General features: G+C 49.9%; 1 protein-coding gene across 2 annotated transcripts; it reads right to left on the bottom strand.

Annotated features, from left to right (window-relative positions):
- Positions 1-2,405: 2,405 nt before the first annotated feature.
- On the bottom strand, positions 2,406-20,562 carry LOC142656950 (RNA-binding protein 5-like). Of its 2 annotated transcripts, none has more exons than XM_075831986.1 (24): positions 20,454-20,562; positions 16,761-16,833; positions 11,374-11,539; positions 11,114-11,272; positions 10,573-10,642; positions 9,953-10,026; positions 8,442-8,525; positions 8,297-8,357; positions 8,022-8,084; positions 6,258-6,436; positions 6,067-6,164; positions 5,688-5,775; positions 5,418-5,492; positions 5,200-5,337; positions 4,872-4,977; positions 4,692-4,783; positions 4,421-4,597; positions 4,194-4,340; positions 4,035-4,112; positions 3,768-3,950; positions 3,610-3,684; positions 3,431-3,528; positions 3,219-3,348; positions 2,406-2,813 (listed from the first exon to the last, which is right to left on the bottom strand). In XM_075831986.1, the coding sequence occupies exons 2-24, from the start codon at positions 16,775-16,777 to the stop codon at positions 2,688-2,690; spliced, it is 2,484 nt and encodes an 827-aa protein (XP_075688101.1). In that variant the 5' UTR covers positions 16,778-16,833; positions 20,454-20,562; the 3' UTR covers positions 2,406-2,687. The 2 variants fall into 2 exon arrangements, with proteins under 2 accessions (XP_075688101.1, XP_075688102.1); XM_075831987.1 differs by having other exon boundaries at positions 6,258-6,418.
- Positions 20,563-21,834: the final 1,272 nt, after the last annotated feature.

The raw sequence follows: 21,834 nt of genomic DNA, 5'->3' as shown, positions 1-21,834 counted from the left end.
GCTTTTGCTGTAACGAGCTAGTCAGTAGACTGTGTGTAACGTACATCTGTGCAATATACGCACTGATCACCTGATCTTCCATTCATTTTTAGTGTCCACTACATACATATTCCTGTGGATGGGTGGAATATATATCTTGTCATGTTTTTGACCAGGTGCTTATATGCATTTTTTCCCCTGTGATTTGGCCATTTTGCGACGTGACCCAGCTATTACATGTCGTCTTTTAGATACCTCGTTGTGTTTTTATCATTATATATGTTATATTTGATATGTTTATGTATTTATATGCAATAAAAATTGTCCTTTTTATTACATGTAGCCTTGTGACTCATGTTTCTCATTGTTTTTGTATGATATAGTAGAGTCCTGCTACTCTGTGATGTAACAATTTGGGGGTACTTTGTACACATGTGCTGATTGGTACCTAACCACTTACTTGCTCCTGTGAGACATCTATCTATAATTTGTGTGTACTTTGTATGAGAACCAGGGTACATTCACACGGCCTATTTTTGGTTGTTTTTCGGGCTGAAAAATCGGCGGCGGAACGCCTCCAAACATCTGCCCATTGATTTCAATGGCAAACCAGTTCTATTCCAACAGAGCGTTTTTCACGCGGGAAAAAAAAACCGGACGCGAAAAAGTACAGGCCACTTCTTTAGACATTTTTGGAGGAGTTTTTCATTGACTATCGAAAAAAAAGCTCCAAAAACGGCCATAAAAAAACTACGCGAAAATCGCAAGTGGCTTAAAAAAAACGTCTGAAAATCAGGAGCCGTTTTCCCTTGAACAAACCAACTAAGCACTTCATACAACTATCCCAGGATGGGGAATTTCACTTCTATTTATATGATCGTTTTCTATGAAATATACACGAACGATTTATTCATCTGCCGAAACGTCGCTCACCATCTACCCTGAAGTCATAACACACAGAGATAAGTACCCACAGCAGCTTCAGTACAAGGGGAGGCCGGGTTCACACCAGCATGTTCGGTCCGTAATGGACGGAACGTATTTCGGCCGCAAGTCCCGGACCGAACACACTGCAGGGAGCCGGGCATCATAGTTATGTACGATGCTAGGAGTCCCTGCCTCTCCGTGGAACTTCTGTCCCGTACTGAAAATATGAATACAGTACGGGACAGTTGTCCTGCAGAGAGGCCGGGACTCCTAGCATCGTACATAACTATGATGCTAGGACCCCGGCTCCCTGTTGTGTGTTCGGTCCGGGAAATGTGGCAGATGTACAGACTGTATCACGTGTGCGTGCGCGTGCGTGTGTGTGCGCCTTATGCTCACCTTAAGTCGCACAACTCTGGATCAGGCTGCTGCAATACCTTTGATTCACTTTTCCAAATTATCGCAACGGGATTGTTTTTAAAAATTGTAAGAGATAAGGAGAAAAATCGTTGGACCACAAACGACGCTGCTAATCTCACCCGATGAAGACACTTGTCCAGCGTCGAAACGCGTAGCCCTGGTTATTATTACCATCACAATTGTTTGGATTAGCAGCTCCGTTTGTGGTCCTGCACTTTTTCCCCTCCTCTTAGATCTTACTCAGAGCAGAATCTGCTGCCAGCCAATCAGAATGAGGCACATTGACATTTTCCTGAGCCGCATTGGCTGGTGTTCTATAATACGGCGCCTCGTCTCCTACAAGAAGGTTTTACAGCAGAAATGTATCTGACAACGAGCCCAAGTCCGGGAATCATTGTACACGCTGCCTCATATACACGAGCTGTAATCCGATCAGGTGCTCTGGGCATCACAATACTTTTCTTTTGCTGTTAAAGTTCATGTAAACCTTTGAAAAGGCAAATTTATTTTTAACAAAAATATTTCAGTGTTTGGTGCGACTTCATAAATAAACTTCAAAAAAAGATACAGCTGCTTTGTATTCTCTATACAGAACAGTTGTATCGTTCGCTATTCACTGAATCCGTCAGTGCCGCGGACCTGACGGGTTCAGTGCGTGTCTGACAGTTCATAACTTAGATGTGAGAGATTACAGCTGAATCCTGCGTCAAGACGCGGGACCCTCTCACACAACCAGTCCGGTCCGTAGGATTCAGTGAATAGCGCTAGATACAGCTGCTCTATATGAATACAAAGCAGCTGTATATAAAAAAACTTTTTTAATAAAAATTATTTATCTTTACACAAAACACATTGATATACATTTAAAAAAAATAATATAAAAATTGCCTTTCAAAAGTTTTACATAGACTAATTCAGAGGCGGTCGTCGGTCTGATCAGGTTACCGCTGCAGCTCTCAGCAGTGACTGAACATGTGGGGCTATGCTGCCACCTGGTGGCCACTCTACAGATGGCACTGCACAGCTTCGGACCAGGACCCTGCAGTGACCAGGACATCACAGGAGACAAAGCCACAAGATTTTGCTCCGAAATTTATTTCTTTGGGAAAAAACAAAATTGTACAAATTGAATTTTGTAGAAAGGGTTATCCAATTTCATCAGTGATGACCTCTATTACTGAGGGGACAAATGTGTCACTCACACCCCTAACATACAAACTTCTGACAAAACATATTTACACTGTACAGTTGTATAATACATATTTACAGGGGACGCCCCACTTCAATGCTGGGGGTGGGGGCCGGCTCCATTGGCCACCAGTACCCCCCACCAGAGGGAAAAGTTCATATTTATCCATCATTCATTCCATCTCCGTGAATCGTGCAAACATGGCTTTCCTGACGGCGTCTTTGTAAGAATCCGATGTGTTGACCCCATAAGAGCTTCCTTTTGCTCCCAGCCCTGCACCCCTCATCCTGACCTGCGCCTGTGAAAAGAAAGGTGATCGTCACTACCCAGAAACAGGACAGCAGCACCTCCGGAGCAGAGAACAAGGAGGAATCTTTCCACAGGACCCGGCGTTCAGCAGCTCCACAGACTAAGCAGGTGACAAAGAACTCCAGCAATAACATGACTCCCCTGGATGGCCCCCTCCCCTCTAAACTACTATGGAAGGTTTATATGCAGTACGGACACTGATCATCCCGATGCCGCATGATTACTGGACCTCCGGTCAGATTGTAGAGCAACAAGCACAGAAGAGGCACCAGGTCCGGACGCCACACACGGCCCATAGCAAGCGGAGCGCCTGGTGATCCATGAGGAGAGGTCCAGGGGCGCACACCATATTACAGACATCTACAGGATCACTGGGGTCATATTTCACTCTCACCTGAATGGGGGCCGTGATTCCCTGACTCTTTCGGCCGAGCCCAGAGCCCTCCTTCCAGCCCATCGCCTGCAGCATTTTGTTGCCGATATTACTGATATCAATCCCATCCTTAGTTGGCTGCTCGTAGTTCCTGAGATAAAAGGCGGAAAAAGTGAACACACGTCATGGCAGAACAGTCCACCCCAACAGCAGCAGCAGCGCCGGACACTTACACTACGGTGGCATCGTACTGCTTCTTGCGCTTGGGCTCGGGAGGCTCCGGGATGCCGTACTTCTCCCTCCTCTCTGCTGCTCGATCACGGTATTTTGCCTACGTGACAGGAAGCCGCAGTTAACACTGATAATAGAGCCTCAGTTATAACCCCCCGCCACATGTGCTGCGGACCCTCACCTCCCTCTCCTGCTGCTCCAGATCTTCTAGATCTTGATCGGAGAGTCTGGATCTTCTATAAACATCTAGGTTTTGCTGTAGGACAAGAGTGGGATTATTATTTTATACTTTGGAGCTGTTCAGGGCGGATACAGAACCCGGAGTGACCCTGGACTCGCCTTGTGCAGGTCTGACAGCTGCTGATGTCTTGTTAGGGCATCTTTGTTTGGAAACTGCCGGCGACACAGTAAGCACGCCAGTTTCTTCCAATCCGTTAGCTTTTCTTCATCCAGCATTCCCTGCAGCCGATCTGCCTCGTCTTCGTTGTCACTGTCACCGCTGTAAGCTGCAACCAGCGCTCGCTGCACAAAACAAAAGGCATTTAAATGCGGAGCGACACAAACACCATGTGACAGTAGAGACGACTCGGGGACCCTCCTACTTACGTTGGGCGGCTTCTCCTCCTCTGCGCTCATCATCATCATCATGTCTGGCAGGAACTGCCTCTCCAATAACGCCCCTTGCTGTGGAGAGAGAAAACCGCTTAGATTGGGGTCGACAAAAACACGAACCACCCGAAACATGGCGAACGGTAGAACACGCACCTTCTTCTCAAACAAGGCAAATCCCGCATCCGCAGCGGCAGACTCCTTCCTCTCCTCATCGCGGGCGCTCAGGGGCTGGAAGCTGTTCTTGAAGTTTTCCTTCTGTTTGTTTAGACTCTTTGCCCAACGCTCCATGTCTTTGGCAATCTGAGGGGAAAACGAGATGATGAGTCCCATATAACATGATCCGGGGAGGGGTACGGAGCAGCTGGTTAGGCCCTGTGTACCTGCTGGGCAGTTTTGCTTTTTGGCTTCTCTTTCTTCTCCTTGCCCTCCCTGCCAGCAGCGTTTGTTGCCCCATTTGTCGGTGACGTGTTCTGTGCTGCTCCATCTGCTGCCGGCAGGTACGTCTGCTTCTCCCCATCCCAGTACAAGTATTGCTGGGTGGCAGAGTTGTAGTAATACTATACAAAGAAATAGGACATGAAATAATGTACATGACGCAGAATTTAATACATTACAAAGACATTGGCAATTTCAATGGCAAAAAAAAAGTACCTGAGAATTGGAATCATAGTAGAGGCTGGTCTGAGGGTCGTAGTAGTATCCGGACGATTCATCATACTGGTACGTGGAGGTGTCCGGAACAGCTGCCAAACACAGAGTAACAGCACATTACACAGCTCAACCATCGTGGGGGTCACAGGCAGGAATACAAAATCAAAGGAACGCACATACCGTATTTTACACCTGGGATAATGGAGTTGGGGGCAGTGGTGGTTTCTTCTGACGCGGCACTTGACGTGGGGGCGGTGTTGGCAGTAGCGCTAGTGCTCGGTTGTGTCTAGAAGGAGAAGATCTCTCATTGGTACCTAATAAGTCCGATCGTTCAGTGCTGACAACTTCTGGAATCTGCTTCAATTCCAGGCCATTAGATGCAGCAAGAACGAGCCCCTCAAAGAGACATTAAACATTGGAGCTGTCATAGGGAACTAAGGAAGGTTTGGCCCTGCGGCTCCGCGTGGTGGGGGACACTACCGCGCCTCATCTCCCAGCCCCCACTTACTGGAGATCCCGGCTGTTGGTAAAGCTGCGGACTCTGACACACCACTGCAGCAGTTGTGGCACTGCCTTCTGCTGGCGCTGCTGCCCCCTGGTCTGCTCCTCCATTCTGAGACGGATACTGCTGATATTCCTGCGAATACTTGGAAGACAAACATGTTTTTTGTCAGTGTAATCATAGAGCAAGCACAAAAATAAATTTATGGACTGAGCAATACCCACCTGTCCATATGGTGCATATCCCTCTTGCCCTTGCTGTGCGTATCCATATTCTGCATTGTCCCCGCTTTGCTGAGCCTAAAATAAAACATAAAAGTCTTACAATAAATGATAAACTGCAATGATTTACATCAGAACTGATTTTACAGATCAATAATCATTGAAAAGACTTCATTATGCGGAAAAGAAATGGAGACTGGAGCAAACAAGAATCAATGCAGATCCACACTCTGAGACTGGGCTGGATTGGCACGTCTATGGGTAGACACTCACCTGTGTGGACGACCATTGAGCTGCTGCAATGGCGGTGCTTGCTACGGAGAACGCGCTGACCCTGTTCCCATCCGGCAGTACAAGATCTCTGCAAAACACAAGGGAAACCATTATAAACCGACACGGCCCGTCACTCGTCATTAGTTCAGTTAACAATTAGCGGCTGTCTAAACCACTGGAAAATACGATCAGCACCTTCTGTAATAAGGAAATAGACAACGAATTGACAGCACGTGACATCTAAACCAGATCCAAGGCAGCGCGGGGAATTCTAGATCTCTCGTCTACGTGATTTAGTATGTTTATGGATTAACACTGTGTTTAGGTCCAGCCATGTAAAAATAAATGATATATTGTAACGGAATAAACTTGGACTCACTTTCTAGCACTCTTGGCAAAATCAACGCCAATTGTCTTCCCATCAATTTTGAGGGGAGGATGAAGTGTCTGGAGGATCTGCAGCAGCTGCGACGCTTCCTGGAGATGAATGGACGTGTTATCCTCTGACGAGACGCGAGACATATATATATATATATATATATATAATGTGGAAATGCAGCGAACACTTACCAGGGCAGAGGGCAGCTGTACAAAGGCAAATCCTCGGTTCTGTTGGGTCTGTTTGTCTTTGATAAGCCGGATGTTGCTCACCACCAGCGACACATAAGGAGCGAGGGCAGCCAGGATGGAATCCACCACAGTGTGTGGCCCGATGTTACGCAGAATAATGGCTGAGGATACATAGCCACCTAATAAGGTTACACCCAGTTGTCTGTAAAGAGGGGTGACCTCCCAAGCAAACTAAGCCCCCCAGGTAAGAGGTAAACGCCTGCCACGCATCCACCACCATTCTCACATTGCAGCTCATATCATAAAGTGATCAGATTGTATTTGAATAGTGGAAATTAGTAAACGTGTTCCCTTAGTATTAAAGAGGATCTGTCACTAATTCCCCATCTCCTGACCGTGTGATTGTTTTTCAAAAACGTTTATTTGCAAAGTTCTGAGAAAGTTTTCTGAATATGATAAAGTGGCTATACTTGCCAAATGGGAGGTGACTCACTCTGGGTGGAGTAATGTTTTCTGTAGGACGCTGTCCAATCAGCTTACAGCTTCTCCCCCCCTTCCCTGCAACACAGCGTGATCATATAGTATACAGCTTCCATTCCCAACTGGTGAGATCTCTGGTTGTGTCACAGCGAAACTGGTGTCATATGAAAGACTAGAATCCCCTCTTTCACATGCCATCAGAACCGCTGTTCTAGGGGGTCCACAGCCCGAGATATGGCTGTTTGAAGTGATCCCCCTTCCCTCCAGCCTCAGTCTCTCACACGGTGTGAAGCAGCTTCATGCTGATAGGTCAGAGTCAGAGGCTGGGAGGAGCTCCACCTCCAGAGAATCGCTGATGTTGACACCCATTTATCAAATATAGGCTCATTTGCATATTTGAAAAAAAAAAAAAGCAAACCTCAACTTCTAAAATAAAAAACATTTTGGGACACGGTTTTCACTACCAATATCAGCGCCTATTAGATTAGCTGGGAGATTTGGCATTATTAAACTAGTGACAGATCCTCGTTAACATGTTCTACACTAAACACAAATGTAAGGAAAAAAGAAAAGAAAATGGTCTATACAAGGGGTTAAAATAATCAGTCATAAAATGAAAAAAGGAAGAGGTCAGCCCGTGCAAGGAGCAGATCCAGGAGCAGATCCAGGAGCCGTTACAATGGAGAGGGCGTGGATTATTAATATAAAGATATACATCTATTACACACACCATTTTTAGAACTGGTTCATTTTAGGCAAAGATCAGACAAATCAGACCCCACATCTACAGTCACCAACAGTGTAAGGAGTTGGAATAAAAGAATAGCCATATTTGAGCTCCGGCACGGGGGATGACACCAAACCGGAGGCTCGTTTCGGCGACGTCTTCTAGCAGAGTGGCCTGTCAGTCACATCAGACCACGACAAGCCACATATTTAGTCAGTTCCACATTACGTGCAAATGTCACTAAAGCCACTTTAAGTATCTAATATTTCCTTCTGTCCATAGTCCCTGCATTGTGCGACACCCCTTTATTAACAGCTGAGCTCTGGTAGAAGTAAATACGTAAATCTATAGAAAAATATTTCACAAATTTGACTCAAAGCCTCATGTATAAAAACTGGCGCAGGTAATAAGTATAGCAGATGCCCCCACAACGAGAAAAATAAAAGCCGGCGTTTGCTTATCATGGAAAACGTCTTTATTTTTTGCTAGTCTGCATTCAGCTCCGCTCCCCCCCCCCCCCTTATTGGATTTGAATGCAAAGCATTGGAAACACTTACTGTCACTGTAGTAATCAGCCGACGGAGGGGCCTCTGGGGCGCCAGGAGGAGCCTCTGAGGAATCTGATGGAACACAAAGAAGTGGCGTTAAAGCATGAAATCCGTCCAGAGTGACTTGTTCATCCGCATTGCTGACATAATCTGATCTATAAACGCTGCAAACTGAGCATCTGACTCCATCAAGATCATTCAATGAAGCAACAGATGGATCATAAAGAACTGCCTGAAACAGACGAATCTGAAGAACAACCGGAACATTCATCTCAAACACTCACCAATCTTGGCTGCTCCACAGCGGAAGCATTTTAGTCTTCTTCGAAAGTTGTACAGGCCACACTATAAAACCAGAGAGCTTTACACTTAATATTTACTGTTGAATTGCCTGACACCCCAGCCCCCACACCTCGCGCATGAACTCACCTTGTTGCACAGCCAGTCCTCAAACTTGGGGCGGGGGTTGCTGTAATGCATGGCGATGGTCTTCCCCTGGATCACCAGCTTCTTCTGCAAGAACATAAAAGAGAGGCAAGTTATTGCCAGCATTGTGACAAGCGGACGTCTATCCCCCGGCGGAGGGGAATGAGCTCCCGACTAATATGGACGGCAATGTGGGGAAGGACCACCCACTGCCAACTAAATGCTTTTGCCAGCCCCCACCACAAGGGGTGGATTGAGAAGAGGGATTCAGAGGCGCACAGAGCTGCCGATGGAAGAAACAGAAAGAGTGGGGTGTAGTCAGGGGCATGGGGCTCCAGAAAGAGATGAACGTTTAATACTGCACGCAGTATTCCCAATCTTTGAACATGGCATCTGTAAATACAGGTGTGATTATCAGGGGTAGCCCCCTCATGGCCTAACCACAGGGCAAAATATGCAACCTCTTCTGGCACCGGAAGGGTCAAGATGAGGAAACCATGAACACGTTTTTGGGGTTCACAAATACCATTACTGTAGCAGAGGTAACACCCTCCCCCCTAGCAGCCCCCTATTCCCAACCCTGCAGGCAAACTTCAATAGAGGGGTTTCGAGAAAGTGACTTCTCGGATTCTTCTGCAAGTTCTCATGAAAAGATGGGTTTAAAGTCCCAGCTAAATGGATGATCCCGTCAGATCCTAGTTATAATTACTGGGACTGTACTGTTATGCAGGGGTTAAATATCATTCTCCTGCAAGCTACTACTTGCCCTCCCACCATTACTATAAAATGTCGTTTTGGGAACCAGGATGAGATGTCTAAAGTACGTAAAATCTCTGACTGCTGCCCGGCTCCCAGGAGTTTTACACTCCGATCATATGAATATTCTGTGTACATACACATCTCGGCTGCACAATAATGAGCTCACACACGTGTACCCCCCCCCCCCCCAGTACATTTAGGAGCTGTGCGGCCCATGTGGAGTTATTACAGGACATGTGTCTGTCAGATGTACTCAGCAGTAACCCAGGGAGAGGGGGGGACCTGCACATCATACAGTCCATACACTGGGGCTCTGTGTACATGAAAGAGGTGCTGCTTCACCAGACACCTGGGATCAAGGTGCACCAAGTCATGCAGTCAAATAAGCTTCTATAATGCAGACAGGTTAAGTGAGATTTAGGGGCGGCCGCTACAAAGTGAAGACCATTAACCACTATACGGCAGCTAAGCCCCGTTTATAATCGCTAACCTAGTGAAAGGTCGTCATGATTACGTATTGTCGCTGATCTGCATGGAAGAACTCAACAATGAGGTGAGACGACAACTACACACCGACGGTCAATATTCAGACAGCAGAGCGCTTTAATGTACATAGAGCTTGTCCCCCATGATCACCTGAAAGCCTCTCTCCCTTCACCCCCTCCCCCATCCTCATTCTGCTTTTCGATCTCGGTTACAGACATATGTCATGTGCCATTTCTCAGGAGTATTCTAGACTTGGAGAGTGAAGCAACCTGATTGGCTTCCATCCAGCTGGTAGCATCTTGCAAGTGATAAAACTCCACGAAGGCGAAACCGCGGCTTAAACCTAGAGACAGCATTCAGATATAGACGGGATACTAGTGTTAGTCACTTCCTTTTACAGAAAACACAGCTGCATCTCTCCAACTGACAAAGCCCATGGTTCTAGCAGTGCTTTATGGCATGGCTTCCATGGGTGCAGTCCTGTCACCTGTCTTAAATGGGTTGCCATGAAAAGGAACCTCTAAAACAAACATCCCCAGCAAACTACACATTCCACCACCTGAACTGAGGGGCTCCCATGAGGCAGCAGCCCACGCGCTGGAGACAAGGCCGCAATACCGGAGGTTCTCAGCAGACATAAGGGTGGTGAATCAGTCATGCGGAAGACATTACATCCCAACATATCTACTTACCAAACCCAAACAAAGAAATTATGCAGAATATACAAATAAATTTCTATAGGAGAGGTTCCTAAGTCATGGCAAGTCCATTCAGTACCTGATGGTGTATGGGGGTGAAGAGGGGGCTAGTCCCCAGGGGAAAGCAATCTCAAAGGGTGGGAAATCAGAACGAGTGGGAGCGTATCACGTCACGTCGGAGAGAACCTCACCTGTCTTTCTCTTCATCAGCCTCACGTCGGCAGGCTGAGGGCCTTCAAAGGACTCCACCAATTCTCGAATCTAAAAAGGCATCACCAGAACAAATGAATAAAATCAAGTGACGATGGTAGAGCGGCCATTCATCCCAATATGACATTTCTCTCCATATACATTAAGCAGCTCTGTATTATTCCAGTGCATCACAGAAACAGTCGCACAAAGAAGGATTCCGCTGCAGGACGGATGGCAGCGGCCAGTGACCGCTACACATCCAACAGAGAACACAAACCAGATCGTAAAAAAGTCACAACACATAAAAGACATATCCATGGCCCTGATCCGAACACAGCAAACCATAGAGAAGGGTGAACATACTCTACGGTATGTATGGAAAGAAACGGAGGTCTCACAGGCTAAACCCGAATCACTAGAAAACTATGTCCAGACAAAAAAAAAGTGAAAAACTGGTCAGAAAAAACGACTAGCCACGGTGAGACTGCTGCGCGTGCGTGCGTGCATGCGTGTATATTTTCCAGATTTGGATGCACTCACATCACTCTCACTAATGTTTATAGGGAGACCTCTCAGCATGATGGTCTTGCTCTCCTTCTCATCCATATAGTAATCATTACGATAGTCGTGGTCCATGTAGTCACCGTCTGAATGGTAACCATCTTCTGAGCGGTCGCTGTTCCTCCTCTCACGATCCCGCTGGAAGGAGCAGAGGTTTTATTACACGCGGACAGTAAACGCTGCAGAACAGGAACATCTGACGTATTCAGTGTCCACACGATTATATCGGGAGCACTTACCTCAGGACTGTCATAATCTCGGTAATCATCATATCGGTCATCACGATCGTCCCGGTATCTTTTGTATTCGTTAGAGTCCCTGCGCCTGTTTCTGGACACCCGGTCATCGCGTTCATCTCTATCAAACGCTGAACCGTATCTTCCGCTGCGCTCACTGCGGCTTATACTGAAAAACAAGACAACAACGTCAATATCTGCCAATAAGTATCATCGTACACAGTGGATATAAAAAGTCTACACACCCGTTACAATGCCGGGTTTTTATCATGTTATAAGATCAGTCCAAGATTAATCATTGCAGAACTTTTTCCACCTTTAATGTGACCCATAATCTGTATAAATCCATTGAAAATCAAACAAATCTTTGAGGGGAAAAATAACAAATCTACAATACTGTGGTTGCATAATGGTGAACACCCTCTTATAATTGGGGATCTGGTTGTGTTCAGAATTAGCCGATCACATTTAAGCTCATGTTACATAGTAGTCAGTACTCCGCTGCCATTATTTAGTGATTCTGAGTAACCCCCATATAAGGCTATGTTCACACGGAGTATTTTGGGGGAGGAATATCTGCCTCAAAATTCCGTTTGGAACTTTGAGGCAGATTTTCGCGCCGTTTTTTGCCCGCGGCCATTGAGCGCCCTGGGCATAAAACAGCGCGAAATACGCTTTCTCTGCCTCCCATTGAAGTCAATGGGAGGTCAGAGGCGGAAGCGCCCGAAGATAGGGCATGTCGCTTCTTTTTCCCGCGAGGCAGTTTTACTTCTCGGGCCGTTTTTGCCGAGTTTTGCGACGCGGTTTCCGCGTCCAAAAACTCTGCAAAATACCCCGTGTGAATATAGCCTAAAGTTCCGCTCTTCTATTAGGATTTTCCTGACATTTTCTTTGTTGCATGTGACAGTAAAAGCCATGGTCTGTAAAAACACGTCAAAGGGATCGGATTGTTGAAAGGCATCAGTCAGGAGAAGGGTACCAAAGAATTTCCAAGGCATTAGCTATACCATGGAACACAGTGAAGACGTTATCAAGAAGTGGATTACATTTGTTACAACAGTAACATTACCAAGAACTGGACGTTCCTCAAAACTTGATGAAAAGACAAGACGAAAATTGGTCCAGAAGGCTACCAAGAGGCCTACAGCAACATTAAAGGAGCTCAGGACTTTCTGGCAAGGTTCTGGTTGTGTAGTGCATGTGACAACAATCTCCCATATTCTTCATATGTCCGGGCTGTGGGGGTGGGTGGCAGGACGGAAGCTTTTTTGGCAAGAATTCCAAAAGGTTTGTTTGTCGCAGAGCCAACACTGCACATTATCAAAAGAACCCCGTACCCGCAGTGGGGCTCGGCGGGGGGCGGCATTACGGAGCACGGCGGGGGGCGGCATTACGGAGTACGGCATTACGGAGCACGGCGGGGGGCGGCATTATACTTTGGGGCTGTTTTTCTGCAGGTGGAGGGGATTGTGAACAGTTCCAAATATCAGTCAATATTGGCATAAAACCTGCAGATGAAGAGAAATTTCACCTTTCAGCACGACAACAACCCAAAGCAACAAATGATCAGCCGGAGCCCAGACCTGAACCCCACTGACAATATGTGGGGTGACGTGGATGGGGCGCACACAGGAGACGCCAAGTCACGATCTGCCATGTGACTTCTACCCAACAAGACTGAAGCGTCATAAAGTCAAAAGGTAATTCAACAAAGTATTAGTTTAACCCCTTCAGGACTGAGCCTGTTTTGGTCTTGAGAACGAAGCAGACTTTCTCAAATCTGACGTGTGTTACCTGATGTAGTAATAACTTGGGAATGCTTTTACCTATCCAAGTGATTCTGAGACGGTTTTCTCGTGACAAGTTGTACTTTGTTAGTAAAAAAAAATATTTGGTCGATAAATTGTATATTTTTGTGAAACCCCAAAATTGTGCAAAAATTTTAATTTTTCTAAAATTAAATGTATCTGCTTGTAAGACTGCCTGTAATAGACACAAAATAGTGACCATTTCATATATCCCACGCATCTACTTCAGATCGGCATCGTTTTTTGAACGCTCTTATTTTTCTAGGACGTTACAAGGATTACAACTTTAGCAGCAATTTCTCATATTTTCAAGAAAGTTTCAAAAAGGCCGTAATTACAGGGACCAGGTCAGATGTGAAGCGGCTTTGAGGGCCTTTTATATTAGAAACCCCCAATACAATCATCCCATTTTGAAAACTGCCCCCCTCAAAGTATTCAAAACCACATTCAGAAATTTTAACCGTTTAGGCGTTTCTCAGGAATTAAAGCAAAGTTGAGGTGAAATTTACAAATCTCATTTTTTTTTGCCAAAATTCATTTGTAATCTATTTTTCCTGTAACACGAAAGGTTTTACACCAGAAACGCAACTCAATATTTATTGCCCGGGTTCTGCAGTTTTTAGGAATATCCCACATGTGGCCCTAGTGCGATAATGGACTGAAGCACCGGCCGCAGAAGCAAAGGAGGACCTAGTATACACATATTCGGTATTGGCGCGGCCGTAATAACCTGCACAACTATTTGTTTGCGTCATTTATGCTGTTTGGGCGCGCTGCAGGGCTCAGATGGGTGGGAGCGGCATTTGGAGCGCAGATTTTGCTTGGTAGTTGTTCTGTTTGGCGTTTTGCTGGTATTTCAGTTTATAATGTGGGGGCATATGTAGGCTGGGCAGAGTATATCAGGGGCATAGACAGGGGGTATAATAATGGGGTAAATAAATAATCTGCAGATATGTGGCCGGCGTCGCACTGATAAATGGCGCCCGATCTTATCCACTTTTGGAATACTGAACATTTTGCATCGCCATATTCGGCGAGCCAGAACTTTATTTTTTCTCCTCCGGGCCGGTGTGAGGGATTATTTGTTGTGGGACCGGTGTGAGGGAATTATTTGTTGCGGGACCGGTGTGAGGGATTATTTGTTGTGGGACCGGTGTGAGGGAATTATTTGTTGCGGGACCGGTGTGAGGGAATTATTTGTTGCGGGACCGGTGTGAGGGAATTATTTGTTGCGGGACCGGTGTGAGGGAATTATTTGTTGCGGGACCGGTGTGAGGGAATTATTTGTTGCGGGACCGGTGTGAGGGAATTATTTGTTGCGGGACCGGTGTGAGGGATTATTTGTTGCGGGACCGGTGTGAGGGATTATTTGTTGCAAGACAATCTGTAGTTTTCATTGCTACCATTTTGGAGTAGATGCGATTTTTTTGTTCACTTTTTATTCAATTTTTTGGCGAGCAAGGTGACCAAGAACAAGCAATTGTGACTTTTTTTTACGGCGTTCACCCTGGGCTATAAATGCCAATTTTACTTTATTCTGCGGGTCGGTACGATTACGGCGATACCAGATGTACATAGTTTTTTTTACGTTTTTCAGCGTTTGCGCGATAAAATCACTTTTTTTTATAAAATAATTTATTTTCTGTCACCATATTCTGAGAGCCAGAACTTTTTTATTTTTTAGTCAAAAAAGCGGTGTAAGGGCGTGAATTTTGCGGGACGGGTCTTAGTTTTTATTGGTACTGTTTTGGGGTACATGCGACTTTTTGATCACTTTTTATTGTATATTTTAGGAGGGGTGGTGACCAAAAAAATAGTGATTCTGGCATGGTTTTGTACTTCTATTTTTTGTGGCGTTCACCATGCGGGAATATTCGTTTTATAGTTTGGGTCATTACGAACGCGGCGATACCAAATAATAGACTTATTATAGGAAAAAAAGCATTTTTTGTTTATGTAACAACTTTTATAAAACATTTTTATTATCTTTTTTTTACTTGTCCCACTAGGGGACTATGAGACTTGCAGCACTGATCGCTGCTGGAATACATCACATTACCTACATAGTGTAACGTGTTCTAACTGTAATTGTGGCCGCAATCGACCACCACATCTAAGGGGTTAACTGCCAAAATCAGCGGCGATGGGACGCTGATCGGCAACAGGGAATGCAGGGTAGACAACCTGCACAGTTCACCGCCGCTGTGGTGTAGCGGCGCGCGGCGGTTAACTGTCAAAGTACAGACGTAACCTCACGTCAGGGTGCGGAAAGGGGTTAAGGGTGTGCAGATTTATGCAACCACATTATCATAGTTCTTTATTTTTCCACTGTTTGTTTTTGTACAGATTATGGGTCACATTAAAAGGTGGAAAAAGTCTGGACATTGTTCATCTTGGACTGATTTTGTAACATGACGACACCCGGCATTGTAACAGGGGTGTGTAGACTTTATATCCACTGTACATTCTGCAGCAGCATCGCTTCATGTCTCACTTTAAATGGGAAAATGTGACGCTGAAATGCTGATAATCCGGCACAGAGCGGAGACAGAGCGGAGACAGAGCGGAGACAGAGCGGAGACAGAGCGGAGACAGAGCGGAGACAGAGCGGAGACAGAGCGGAGACAGAGCGGAGACAGAGCGGAGACAGAGCGGAGACAGAGCGGAGACAGAGCGGTAAGGCAGCGCCTGCAGTCCGTGTATCCACGCTTGTCAGATCCTATTGACGCCAGATTACCAGTAATGCTACGCGCTGCCAAAGTCACGGTCCTTATTATTTTTTAAGCTGTCTGAAGTTAAAGGCTATGTTCACACGGAGTATTTTGCCGAGTTTTTTTACGCGGAAACCGCGTCACAAAACTCGGCAAAACCGGCCCAAGAACGCCTCCCATTGATTTCAATGGTAGGAGTCGGCGTCTTTTTCCCGCGAGCAGTAAAACTGCCTCGCGGGAAAAAGAAGCGACATGCCCTATCTTCGGGCGCTTCCGCCTCTGACCTCCCATTGACTTCAATGGGAGGCAGGAGAAAGCGTATTTCTCGCTGTCTTATGCCCGCGGCGCTCAATGGCCGCGGGCGAAAAACGGCACGATAATTGCCGCGAAAATCGGCGTGCAGGGAGAGGAATATCTGCCTCAAAGTTGCAAATGGAATTTTGAGGCAGATATTCCTCCCCCAAAATACTCCGTGTGAACATAGCCTAAAAGAAGTGGAAACTCTCTAATAAAAAACAAAAAGGAAGTACAGTCTCTGAGCAAATCAAAGCGCATTAGCACCAATACATAATAAATCTTGTATCAGGGGTCCGGGTGGTGGGACCGGCCTTGTTTTGTGTGTGCGCTGGATTATAGGGGGTGGTCGTGTGCCGTATACAGACATCACCTGATAAATACAAGGCGCTACTACAGGAGAAGAATCCATCGCCCTCTGTGGGACTGCGTTGACTGAGCAGACACGTCCACTCCACCAGAACCCCACAGCACGTGACCTGTGACACTGCACCAAATGTCAGATAATATACAGCACTGATGTTCTCAGTAGGATTCCGCAATGAACATGTCTGCTGAACAGAGGTGCCCGACTTACCGCTTATCCGAGCCCATGGCTGGTCCCCGAGTGCACAGTCCGGGTCCTCCGGAGGTTGGTATGGCCGATTCGTCTGAACATGAAAAAGAAAAAATATACTCCAGTCAGTTGCCAAATCTCCATATTCATACATTACCGCGAGACGCATGGCAACCGCAGCATACACCTCTACCAGCGGGGGCGCACAGCTGTGCAGTATGCTGCCGGGGGAGGGGTATACGTGACAATCCTCATATTCAGGAGCAGCCGCCGCAATCTCTCCAAATCACCAACAAGAAGCCAAAAACCCCAATAACCGCTGAGCAGCCGAGAAAACCCAACACAAAGGACAACCCCGAACACAAACGTCCTGCGCCAGCCTGACCGAGCACAGGGTAAAGTGACAGTCCCTGAGCGGCGTCTACAGGGGGGTCAATGAAACGACACAAATGTGTGAGCTGGAGCTCCAGGGAGGGGGTGTTTAGGGGGAGCTCCAGGGAGAGGGTGTTTAGGGGGAGCCCCAGAGGTTCAGGGCAGCAGCGACATTAACCCCCGCACGGCACAAAGGAAAGAGACGACAACAAGTTCCACAGACACCAAAATAACAACGAAGGAAACGACAGACAAGAACTGCGACCGCCCAAATCACATACAAAACCGAGCCGCACCTCATACAGATCTCAAGCTCCATGGTCAAACGGTAACCCTGCATCTATAATAGCAAGACAAACCGTACCCCCAAAATATACAACACCCCCGAAGACCCTGACCCGTCCCAAGTACTCCCCCTCAGAAGATACCCCCCCGGTACTCCCCCTCAGAAGATGCCCCCCCTCAGAAGATGCCCCCCCCTCAGTACTCCCCCCTCCTCCCCCTCAGAAGATGCCCCCCCCGGTACTCCCCCCTCCTCCCCCTCAGAAGATGCCCCCCCGATACTCACCCCTCCTCCCCCTCAGAAGATGCCCCCCCCATACTCACCCCTCCTCCCCCTCAGAAGATGCCCCCCCGATACTCACCCCTCCTCCCCCTCAGAAGATGCCCCCCCCCGATACTCACCCCTCCTCCCCCTCAGAAGATGCCCCCCCCGATACTCACCCCTCCTCCCCCTCAGAAGATGCCCCCCCCGATACTCACCCCTCCTCCCCCTCAGAAGATGCCCCCCCCCCGATACTCACCCCTCCTCCCCCTCAGAAGATGCCCCCCCCCGATACTCACCCCTCCTCCCCCTCCGAAGATGCCCCCCCCGATACTCCCCCCTCCGAAGATGCCCCCCCGATACTCCCCCCTCCGAAGATGCCCCCCCGATACTCCCCCCTCCGAAGATGCCCCCCCGGTACTCCCCCCTCCGAAGATGCCCCCCCGGTACTCCCCCCTCCGAAGATGCCCCCCGGTACTCCCCCCTCCGAAGATGCCCCCCCCCTCCAAAGATGCCCCCCCGATACTCCCTCCCCCTCAGAAGATGCCCCCCGATACTCCCCCCTCCTCCCCCTCAGAAGATGCCCCCCCTCCAAAGATGCCCCCCCGATACTCCCCCCCAGAAGATGCCCCCCCCGGTACTCCCCCCACCTCCCCCTCAGAAGATGCCCCCCCTCAGTACTCCCCCCTCGGGTACTCCCCCCTCCGAAGATGCCCCCCCTCAGTACTCCCCCCTCCGGTACTCCCCCCTCCGAAGATGCCCCCCCTCAGTACTCCCCCCTCCGGTACTCCCCCCTCCGAAGATGCCCCCCCTCAGTACTCCCCCCTCCGGTACTCCCCCCTCCGAAGATGCCCCCCCTCAGTACTCCCCCCTCCTCCCCCTCAGTACTCCCCCCTCCTCCCCCTCAGTACTCCCCCCTCCCCCCTCCTCCCCCTCCTCCCCCTCAGTACTCCCCCCTCCTCCCCCTCAGAAGATGCCCCCCCTCAGTACTCCCCCCTCCTCCACCTCAGAAGATGCCCCCCCTCAGTACTCCCCCCTCCTCAGTACTCCCCCCTCCTCCACCTCAGAAGATGCCCCCCCTCGGTACTCCCCCCTCCGAAGATGCCCCCCCTCGGTACTCCCCCCTCCGAAGATGCCCCCCAGTACTCCCCCTCAGAAGATGCCCCCCAGTACACCCCCTCAGAAGATGCCCCCCAGTACTCCCCCTCAGAAGATGCCCCCCAGTACTCCCCCTCAGAAGATGCCCCCCACGGTACTCCCCCCTCCTCCCCCTCAGAAGATGCCCCCCCCGATACTCACCACTCCTCCCCCTCAGAAGATGCCCCCCCCGATACTCCCCCCTCCGAAGATGCCCCCCCCCGGTACTCCCCCCTCCTCCCCCTCAGAAGATGCCCCCCCCGATACTCACCACTCCTCCCCCTCAGAAGATGCCCCCCCCGATACTCCCCCCTCCGAAGATGCCCCCCCCCGGTACTCCCCCCTCCTCCCCCTCAGAAGATGCCCCCCCCGATACTCACCACTCCTCCCCCTCAGAAGATGCCCCCCCCGATACTCCCCCCTCCGAAGATGCCCCCCCCCGGTACTCCCGCCTCCTCCCCCTCAGAAGATGCCCCCCCCCGGTACTCCCCCCTCCTCCCCCTCAGAAGATGCCCCCCCCCGGTACTCCCCCCTCCTCCCCCTCAGAAGATGCCCCCCCCCCGGTACTCCCCCCTCCTCCCCCTCAGAAGATGCCCCCCCCCGGTACTCACCCCTCCACCCCCTCAGAAGATGCCCCCCCCCCGGTACTCACCCCTCCTCCCCCTCAGAAGATGCCCCCCCCCCCGGTACTCACCCCTCCTCCCCCTCAGAAGATGCCCCCCCCCCGGTACTCACCCCTCCTCCCCCTCAGAAGATGCCCCCCCCCCGGTACTCACCCCTCCTCCCCCTCAGAAGATGCCCCCCCCCCGGTACTCACCCCTCCTCCCCCTCAGAAGATGCCCCCCCCGATACTCCCCCCTCCGAAGATTGCCCCCCGGTACTCCCCCCTCCGAAGATGCTCCCCCCTCCAAAGATGCCCCCCCGATACTCCCCCCTCCTCCCCCTCAGAAGATGCCCCCCGATACTCCCCCCTCCTCCAAAGATGCCCCCCCGATACTCCCCCCCCCTCAGTACTCCCCCCTCAGAAGATGCCCCCCCTCGGTACTCCCCCCTCCGAAGATGCCCCCCAGTACTCCCCCTCAGAAGATGCCCCCCAGTACACCCCCCTCAGAAGATGCCCCCCAGTACGCCCCCTCAGAAGATGCCCCCCAGTACACCCCCCTCAGAAGATGCCCCCCAGTACGCCCCCTCAGAAGATGCCCCCCAGTACACCCCCCTCAGAAGATGCCCCCCAGTACGCCCCCTCAGAAGATGCCCCCCAGTACACCCCCCTCAGAAGATGCCCCCCAGTACGCCCCCTCAGAAGATGCCCCCCAGTACACCCCCTCAGAAGATGCCCCCCAGTACGCCCCCTCAGAAGATGCCCCCCAGTACGCCCCCTCAGAAGATGCCCCCCAGTACGCCCCCTCAGAAGATGCCCCCCCCCCGGTACTCCCCCTCCACCTCAGAAGATGCCCCCCCTCCTCCACCACCTCAGAAGATGTCCCCCCCGGTACTCCCCCTCCACCTCAGAACATGCCCCCCCCCGGTACTCCCCCTCCACCTCAGAAGATGCCCCCCCCCCGGTATTCCCCCCTCCTCCACCTCAGCGGACATGTTTCTACATGACACCTCCAGGCAGCGGCACAGACCTCCTCACGTCCCCCCGGCCTCGCACTCACCGTCAGGCCGCACCTCTGACGCACCGTCCTCTCTCTTCTCACTGTCTTCACGAAATGGCCGCTGTTCCACCCGTCTCCTACCCAGAATTCAGCGCGCATAGCTCAGCGCCTCGAAGCTTCCATGCCTGACACGCATGCGCGGCTTCTATAACAGCAAATAGCAGCAAAGCAGGAGGTGTGACGCGGGGCATTATGGGAGGTGTAGTCTTTACTCAACAAGTTCGTGGAGCGCCCCGCCCCTCACCGAATCATCACAGCAGGGGACAGTAAACGATCTCTAGCCGATACCTGCGGAGGGGAGCGCTGCCCTAGCTGCTGCAGAACCTCATATGACACGAGCTATATATGGAATAATGCCCCTCCCCTTACTGTAAATGATACGATGGTATATCACTGTGGAGCTCCATAAACATGCAGGAGGCCTGTGTACAGTCACAGCTCCAGGAGGACGCCTAATAGTCTTACAATACACCTCAGCTGCTGCAGAACCTCCCTGAGGAGGAGCCGATGTCAGGATCAGCCCCATGTGATAAAGCAGCGCCGCTTCTCGTACCTCCAACCGTCCCTGATTCCGGGTGGCCCGGGGAATGTCCCGCTGTCAACTGGATCTGCGTCCTCAAGAGGCAGAGAACCATCAGCTCCCTGCCCCAGAATTAGTTCAGAGCAGAGGGAGCTCCTCCCCTGTGCTCGGGGAAGCCCTTGACGTCATTGTCCATATATGGTCTGTGACCTCAGTGGCTACTCCTTGAGCTTTATCCCCGTTGCCGATGATCTGGCCGGGAATTCCGTTCCTAGAGGCTGCCCCAATAGCGCTACATACATGGACACTAGCACTAGGGGCAGCTATGGGGGCATTATACTGTGTGGAGGCAGCTATGGGGGTATTATACTGTGTGGGGGCAGCTATGGGGACATTATACTGTGTGGAGGCAGCTATGGGGGCATTAGACTGTGTGGGGGCAGCTATGGGGACATTATACTGTGTGGAGGCAGCTATGGGGACATTATACTGTGTGGGGGCAGCTATGGGGGCATTATACTGTGTGGAGGCAGCTATGGGACATTATACTGTGTGGAGGCAGCTATGGGGGCATTATACTGTGTGGGGGCAGCTATGGGGACATTATACTGTGTGGAGGCAGCTATGGGGGCATTATACTGTGTGGAGGCAGCTATGGGGACATTATACTGTGTGGGGGCAGCTATGGGGACATTATACTGTGTGGAGGCAGCTATGGGGACATTATACTGTGTGGAGGCAGCTATGGGGGCATTATACTGTGTGGGGGCAGCTATGGGGACATTATACTGTGTGGAGGCAGCTATGGGGCATTATACTGTGTGGGGGCAGCTATGGGGGCATTATACTGTGTGGGGGCAG

This window comes from Rhinoderma darwinii, chromosome 7 (assembly GCF_050947455.1).
Source record: "Rhinoderma darwinii isolate aRhiDar2 chromosome 7, aRhiDar2.hap1, whole genome shotgun sequence".
NCBI classification, from domain to species: Eukaryota; Metazoa; Chordata; class Amphibia; order Anura; family Rhinodermatidae; genus Rhinoderma; species Rhinoderma darwinii.
Note: the sequence above shows the minus strand (reverse complement) of the source record. Positions and strands in the feature narration are given on the sequence as shown.

Excerpts from the sequence above, each read along its gene's own strand:
- LOC142656950 (XM_075831986.1), bottom strand. Across the intron at positions 8,358-8,441 it reads AGGACTGGCTGTGCAACAAG|TGTGGCCTGTACAACTTTCG; the intron begins GTGAGTTCATGC and ends CTGGTTTTATAG. Across the intron at positions 3,951-4,034 it reads AGGAGGAGAAGCCGCCCAAC|CGAGCGCTGGTTGCAGCTTA; the intron begins GTAAGTAGGAGG and ends TGTTTTGTGCAG.